Below are 8759 nucleotides of genomic sequence, written 5' to 3'. Positions count from 1 at the left end.
AGTTCTGCCTGTAGAACCTAACATTCATTGCGGAACACAATTAAGCTGTTGATAGTAGACCTCATATTGTGCTGAAGCTTAAGAAGTATGCATTTAAACCTAATATGACAGATTGAGATGCTGCTATTCATTTTGCGCATTTGTACGCAATCATGTTCATAGGCATTAAAATAAATATTGTGTAAACGTGACAACTTAATATTAAAATTTACTACATACAGTAGAGTCCCGCCAATCCGAACTAATTGGGACCGAACCTTGTTCGGATTGACGGGAAATTCGGACTAGGCGGATTTTTGTTAAATAGTACCATTTATCAACTTTCAAGTGCAATTTACGTGGTTTTAAAACAATTAAATGCATACAATAATCAAATGCAATAAACAATAGTAAGTACGTATTAAACGTAATAATAATATTACAGCTTCCTGTCTTTGTACGGTAACATCGCGTGGTCGAAACTGAGTGCCATTGTTTGTGCGTAATGAATCTAGTAGAAGCCACCTGTCTGTGGTGGGCGGAGCGAGTTGGTCGGTGACCTTGAAACAGTGTGGCGCGCAAAACTATTGGACTGCCACTACCTCACCCCTATCCCTTCCACCACCCACCCCGGTGACGAGTGGCGAGACGACAGTTTAGTGCAATCTTCCATACGCGCAACACGTGCTCTTACTGTGTATTCTGTAGTTTGTGGTTTGCAGTTTTGTTTGTTCTTTGCTCTGCTCTGTGCGTATATCCGATATCATTATGGCTAGTAAACGTAAACACAACTCGTGTACGTTAAAAGAAAAACTCGAAGTTCTCAAAAGACTAGACAATGGTGAAAGTGCTACTCAACTTTCAATTGAATTTGGTGTCGGTAAAGCGACGATCAGTGACTGGAAAAAGAAGCGGGCAAAAATCGAACAATTTTGCTCTGTTACAAGTGAAAACACTCTAGAAAAACGTCAAACTACTACTGTGTCATCGTATGACAAACTCGATGAAGCACTTTACTTGTGGTTTTCTCAAGAGAGACAAAAAGGCATTCCCATTACCGGCCCTCTTATTAAAGAAAAGGCGCTTCTACTAAACATCCTTATGGGAGGCGATCCGTCATTTTCGGCTAGTTGCGGTTTTTTAGATCGGTGGAAAAAAAGGCACGGTATCAGGCAACTGACTGTAACTGGCGAAAAGATGTCTGCAGACAGCAACGCAGCCGCAGAGTATCTTCAGGAGTTCAAAGAAATTACATCCTCCTACTCACCCCAGCAAGTGTACAACGCTGATGAAACGGGGCTAAATTTCAAAGCGTTGCCAACAAAGAGCCTAGCTTCAAGAGAAGAAAAGTCCGCTCCAGGATTTAAAATGGATAAGCAACGACTAACCGTATTAGCATGCAGCAACGCTTCCGCCACCAATAAGATACCTTTGATAGTTATCGGTAAATCCAAAAAACCTCGATGTTTTAAAAACATGAATATGAACGCTCTGCCGGTTTACTATAAAAACCAAAAGAAAGCTTGGATGGATCGTGCTTTGTTTCAAGAATGGTTTGAGAAACAATTTGTGCCCAACGTGAGAGCCTACAATGAAGAAAATGGACTGCCTGATAGAGCGTTGTTACTCATAGATAACGCTCCGTCCCATCCGGATGACTTAGAGCTGGTTATTGGTGGTATAAAAGCCATTTTTCTACCACCGAACGTTACTTCGATCATACAACCAATGGACCAAGGAGTTCTACAAGCGTTGAAGCAAAATTATCGGAAAAAGCTGCTCCGAAGCCTGCTTGAGGAAAATGAAGACCTCACAATTCTCCAAAAGCTTAAGAAAATCACGATCAAAGATGTAATTTTCTGGGTGGCAGAGGCTTGGGAGAACACAAGCGTATGAGCTCTGCAGAAATCTTGGAAAAATCTTTGGCCTGATCTGCAGTTTGTTGAAGAGGTTGTTCCACCGGTAAATGAATGCGAACTTCTTCCTCTTGTAAAAAAAATACCGGGATGCGAAAATGTAGAGAAGGAGTGTGTTGATGAGTGGACGGCTGTAGATGACAAAGGCTTCGAGGAGTACACAGACGAAGACATCGTGGCACAGGTGCAAGGAGTCCCAGCTGATGACTCATGTAGCAGTGAGGATGAGGGAGACGCCCAAACTACCGATATTGTTCCACACAGCGCAGCTGCAAGTGCCTTTGACCTCGCTCTACGCTACGTCGAGCAACATGCCGCTGCTACTCCCAATGACGTAATGTTCATTCGGCGTTGGCGAAACATTGCATCGTCCAGTCGTTTTAGTGTGTTGCGTCAAAAGAAGATCACTGACTTTAGGTCTTAAGAAAGTGTTGGGTTTTGCAGTGTTTTGTTTTACGTTTTTATCCCTTATTGTGTCCAAGTTAAAGTACAAATTATTTGCTAAGCCTTGCGTAGGGGTTTGTACATTATAAATACAGTACAGTACAGTACTATGTTTCATTTATTAACAGTATAAATTCCGTACAATGTATGTATCATCTAACGTTTCAAATGTAATTTCAGTTTCTATATGTCAGTAAGTAAATGCTTTGAGAAATAAAACTTACGTTTTACTATAATAACTGGTTTTAATTTATTTTCCTGCCTTTTTAGCAATTTTATATTTTCTCCTAGCCGTGTTCGGATTAGGCGGATTTTCGGATTGGCGGGGTTCGGATCGGCGGGACTCTACTGTAATTCTATACATTTAATCAGAAAATGCAACATAAATATGATACAAATCGATATATCCGTGTATCGATCCTTCCATACAGTCTTTCTCAGTTTTTAATACTAGTAGGATATTGAGATTTTCAATTAAGGAGTCTATCTTTATTATGCAAAATAGAAAAATAGGATAAATCGTAGTAATATATTATTCAATTTAAATATGAATATTACGTTACTAACTTTGAGAAATGTGTGATATCTGCCGCTAGGAGGGTAGGTGTAGGAACATTAAGCTTAGAGGAATATTACGAACAGAGACATTTGTCACTAAAAAGAGTCTAAAAATGTTTGTTTACGTACAACTAATGAGACAGTTACACGGTACCTTTACTTTGAACCAAAGTTCTTTGCACAAGAACGCAAAGACATGCTAATTACCAGGAATGTAAGCAGTGCTCTGATACAATGAGATAACAGACTGTTCTCCCGTGAGACTCGAGCTCGCTGTGTTCAGTGAGACACAAGACATAATTAATTGTTATGTGAGACTGCAGTAGAGGGAGCCACTTGCTAGTTGGATACGTTAATTAATTGGATATGTTTCTTACTACATCCTTAGCAGATAGTGAATATTCCAATGTATCCAATTGCAGGATGACCTGCGAAAGGATATTTGCGTCTTATTTTCCATGCCTTCACTGATCGGTCCGAAATTCCACACTTTCGTTGTTTTATTAATGAATAACGTAATAGAAACACTACGAAAAACAACGATTTGTATTTTGCAGAAACAAAATGGCGGTCGAGACATTATTTGAAGTAAATTAACAGTAATGATTTTGCATTGTATATAATCCAATAAGATAGAATTTTTAATAATTCCGTATTAAGTTATGTGGGCCTGATGATGCTTTCCTTGATAGCAAAATACCTCAGATGATTAAAATATTTTCACTACTGGAAGGTTCGATTTTAAAATAATGAAACATTGCTCATTTCAAAGAAAAAGATAATAGTACTCAAAAGATCAATGCATTCAGACTGAAACCCAATAAATGTGACACATTCCAAAGTATTCGTGCGGTTCTTTTACGATACTGAACTATACGAAGATATTTTATTTCAACGATACGTTTCAAGTCCATACATTGTGAAACTAAATGCGTATATATGTTCTTTTAATCATCCTCATACGAACAAGTCTCGCAGAGTTCGATCAGAAGGTCATGTTGACTACTACATAAAGATTTAATTGAAACACTAATCCACCGTCTACGAAAGTTTCGATTTAGTAGTTGTTTGAAAACGTTTTAGTCCATTTTCGAAAATTGGGCTTTACATGTTGAATTAAAACTTGCTTATTCATTAGCCCTGACAGTCGCTCTTACAGTAAGTAATGAGTATTGCATACAGTACAACTTAAACAATGTTGTCGTTATTGGTTACCGCTCTGTGTCCAGAAACTTCAGAGAGTTGAAATTGTATTCACTGAATGGTATAATTAATGTGACCAAACTTTCTGAGCATCTGCGGAGTAATAGGCAAGCATTAGAAAATCAAAAGAGTTTACCACTTGTTTGAAATCCTGTATTTATTAAAGAATTATTAAGAAACGAGCTCAGAATGTTGATGAACAAGGATATTATAATCAGGAATAACAGTTCAGCAGTAAATCATCAGCAGACTAGTAATGATTGCCCTCGTGTAGGAACTCTAGGCACACAATCTCGTTATATGTTGCTTAATTTTGGTGATGACGTTATTGTGTATAACACTCCAACCCAATTAGAATTTAGCCAAAGGCTTTCACCCTGGATAATTATCAAGAAGTGAACTAAACTTCAATCTACCTAAACTTTTAATGATGCATGCATCGTACTCATATCTGTTAATTAGAATCAGGTCGTGCATTTTACTTAAAATGCTTACTTTAATAAAAATAATTGCATGAGCAAATAATCACAATTCATCAACCGGCTTTTTTTAATCTCTAGCTCTCTTTCGATGTTAAACCACTAAAGTTAAATTGAAGCCATTCTATTAAGTGATTTCACAGTTGAAATTAATTTAATAATAAATTATAGAACTATTTTTTGTTTATATCTCTAAGGGTTTGAGTCTAATTACTTGAGTAACACAACCTTTATTGGCATTAAGTTATAATAATAATTATTTACACAGCTAGCAAAGTATGCCTGAGGAAAATTCTTTATGGTGTATCAACAATATTGACTGGGTTTGTAGAGTTCTAGCAAAAGACCTTAACATCTTGGGGGCGCTTAGAAAATTATTTATAATCGTTATATTGATAATTAAATGTTGAAACCATGAACCTTTTCACTATAAATGTGACAAAGCAATATAATATCCCACAAATTTAATTTTGGGTTTTAGTGAAAATCACATTTTGGGACACAGACGAGTTTGAAAAGCACTTTTTATACATTTTACACTCACATACTTCTTTTTTATTATTCTCATTAAATTCTAAACAAAAAGTTATAACTGGACCTCTCAAATTATACTTGTTTTACAATTCTAAAAGGTTGCATTAATCATAATATCAAAACCAGGATTATCTAAGTCATCTCTATAAACAACACTACTCATTATCTAATTCTTTTTAAGCTCTAAATATGTGTAATTGCCCTTCTCTGTTATACATTCTCATTATTTTTAAAATCGTTACCCGCAACAAACCATGAGTTTTCACCCAAATGATTATGTTTCTGACCTAACAAAGAGTAAAACGATTGACCTGGTGGTTTGAATTTAAATGTCACATGAAAAATAATGTTTTCTAAGGTTCAATGGAACATTTTTTTACAGTTTATAGCACATGTCATTCCAGAGATGTCCTGAGGACAGATATACAGAACGAAATATAAAATTTGTACATCCTCTTGTCAGAAAAAAGACAAATTGTAAAAGTCTGATTTATAGTCTTCAATGACATTCACCCAAATTTCATAATTGGACATGCACTATAATAGAACTCATACTTGACTATGTAAAAAATTAAAGTTAACATAATATGAACTCTTTCTCAAGATTTCTTGTCACATGATACATTCACATGTTATTCCATTAAGTTGGATTTCGTTACAAGTTTTAATAAAACAATCCTACCCGCAAAGTAATCCAAAGATAAAGTTTTATTTGTTAGGGTAGTTATACTACATGTCAAACATATACATAGTTGCATTCAGTTTGTTTTCTAATTTATTTATTCTACTATTTTCTCGGTGCCATCATTGTTATCCATAATACCGATTTAAATATTCGGTTCGCTAACGCTCAGCCAAATTCCATGAAGTGAGCTATCACCGATGTGTTGTTTACATAGAAATGAAGCTGCATGCAAAATTTCAAGCCCGAAGGCTGGATCGCTTTCGAGAAATCGTGCGGACATACAAAAATAAAATTTGTCCAACTCCTCGACTAATAGGCTTTGCTAACGCTTAGCTAATAAGCGTGTAAGATCTCAACTCAAACTGGCTGATCAAGCGAAACAAATGCCTTTGACAGGTTTTTTCTCTCATTACTAAACACGATCAATTCAGGACACAATCGCACACCTTAAGACTCACTGTTGATGACCATAGACTATGTAATCGATCGTAAGAGACTGCTACACATTATTTTGGATTATTAGAGGCTTGAGGTTAAGAAAAGGATTCATTGAAACCTCACAATTTGGTGTTGAATTCGACGTCAGTATTGGGTAGAAACTCTTGTATATAGTTGAACAGGGGACCCTGATAGTGGAACTTGGGATGCCAATAGGCTTGAGTTGGCGCGTTGGGATGAAGGTGTTCCCTACAACCTCTTATTTTAATCTAATAAAAGATCTTACCTTATTCACATTTATCCACCTACCTACCTATATATCTACCTATATATATATGGCAACGATAACTATAATATATACTTCTTTAACTTGACAAATTAATATTTTAATTAAACTAATTTTTCCATTAGAAGTATAATATATATATAATTTATATATATATATATATATATATATATTTGGATTTAACTCTTCCAAGAACTAGACACATTTTCAAACAAAAAAGCAATAACAAAAAACAAAACAGAACTAAACAAACTGTGCATATAAATATAGATACAGTAGGTTAGGTTAAACAATCTAACCTAGATCATTAGTCCAAGTGTGAATAGCTTAACGTTATTCTAGCTGTAGCGACTGTTATCACTGTTTTTGGATCGTTTTGTGGTCCACCTGTAAATAGTCACAGTTATTAATGTAGAACTAGATTATACACATGTTATAATACATGCGGTTTAATAATAAAGTTTCATAAATTGTATAAAACTACTATCGATGAATAATTTTAGTAAAAGGGTTACGAACTGATGGATATTGGTTTGCATATAAAACAACCCAAGTCAGGCCGATCCTCGCCAAGTGATTGAGCTGTTCCGCGGTGATTTATTTATTTGCACACATATGGAAAGTGACAAAACCTGACGGCTCGCTGGGTTTCAATCATTCCCCGCACATCATCAATATCTCCCGGATCTGTTTTTAGTTACTGCTTGATCTCTATTGGTCATTGATACGTCGAAGCTTTGAGGTAGAATTTAAACCGATTTGAATACAAAATTAAAATATTTGCAACGAGCAATATTGTTTAATAATATGGCGAGGTGAAGTGAGTCTAAAATATGATAACGTAATATCACGTAAACTTTGGTTGTCCGTATTTTTCTACAAAATCTTCAGCTTTGTTTAGCGTTAGTTACGAACGAAACGACGGATTGAAATAGTTACAAGATTAAAAATTATGTTATCGTTACGTGTTACAACAAAAATACGGCGTCCTTAGCATTGGTACCTGCCTTATTCGACAAGTGTCATATCTTGAAACAATAGTTTTACCTAAGCAAAAAAATAAAATAACGAAAAATTGTCCAGTAATTGTTTTAATCATTCTATGGCTTCAATCTAACTACACGTATCTACGAAAATGGCGATTTTGAGTTTTAATTTCAGTTTTGTCTCATATTTTTTCCTGCACTGGATAAACATACCATTTTAAAACATCTCTTGAGGGATATTAATGAAAAAAAAGGTAAATTAGTTTTCACGTATCTCTCAGTGCTTTATTCTGGACTTCTAATAACGCGTAACTCCTATTTAACAATGCAAAAAGTATTGCTTGAACACAGCTGACATATTGCAGGGCTGATATTACTCCAATTTTTTTTACATGCAAGAAAATTCGAATTGGTAAGTTGGCAATTTCTAAAACTCAATCCATAAAAAAGAAGAAGAACTTTTTTTTTAATCTACTTAAATGTCTGGTTGAATATTGTTGAAGAGATACCTGTTGTTAGAATTGATTTTGTACAGTAAAAGCCCGCTAATCCGGCATCCAATGGTTCGGCACTTTCATTCATCCGGCACCGTCTTAAAAAAATCGCGTAAATGAGATATTTTAACCGCACTGTGAAACGTACAGTTCGCAAGAGCGCTCGGAAAGGTTCGTGCTCAGTCGGAAGGGATCGTATGTGACGCAGCAGCTGTGTGTGAGGGGTTCAGGGCCACTTGCCGAGTGTCCGCCGTTAGGGCTAACACGCACTACAGCGGCCGCGGCCACGGCCACGACAGCGGCCAGCCGCTCGCGGCCAGTTTAACATTAAGAACAATGTAACAACACGCACCAAGCGGTTGCGGCCACGACGCGGCCACCTGGCCGCCGCGACCGGAATTTTCTGTCTTGGCCGCCGCGACCGGAATTTTCTGTCTTGGCCGCCGCGGCCACATGTTTTTACGCGGCCAATGAAAACACGCAGTTAGATGAGACAACGCGCACTGTCAAGCGACCAGTGCGCGGCCAGATACAGTCGAGGTGAGTCTTGTTTGAGGTTAAGTTTTAGATTTGAAATGGCTGAGGTTGAATTTGATACAGAAAGGTTCATTTTAGCTATTAAAGAAAGGCCATCTTTGTGGAATATGTTATTAGACGAGTATAGTGACAAAAACATAAAGAAGAAGATGTGGGAGGAAGTTACTCTTTTGTTAGGGGGCAGTGGGTGCTCCAACACAACTGAAAAAAATAAACTATG

At 36.6% G+C, this 8759-nt stretch overlaps 1 protein-coding gene across 1 annotated transcript; it reads left to right on the top strand.

Moving 5' to 3' along the window:
* Positions 1-1176: 1176 nt before the first annotated feature.
* On the top strand, positions 1177-8344 carry LOC124372106 (jerky protein homolog-like). Its single transcript, XM_046830474.1, has 3 exons — positions 1177-1869; positions 1918-2229; positions 8153-8344. The coding sequence occupies exons 1-3, from the start codon at positions 1177-1179 to the stop codon at positions 8342-8344; spliced, it is 1197 nt and encodes a 398-aa protein (XP_046686430.1).
* The last annotated feature ends 415 nt before the right edge of the window (positions 8345-8759 follow it).

The sequence above is a fragment of the Homalodisca vitripennis genome, unplaced genomic scaffold (genome assembly GCF_021130785.1).
Source record: "Homalodisca vitripennis isolate AUS2020 unplaced genomic scaffold, UT_GWSS_2.1 ScUCBcl_2507;HRSCAF=7351, whole genome shotgun sequence".
NCBI lineage: Eukaryota > Metazoa > Arthropoda > Insecta > Hemiptera > Cicadellidae > Homalodisca > Homalodisca vitripennis.
The sequence above is the reverse complement of the archived record's forward strand: the minus strand, read 5'-3'. Positions and strand labels throughout refer to the sequence as shown.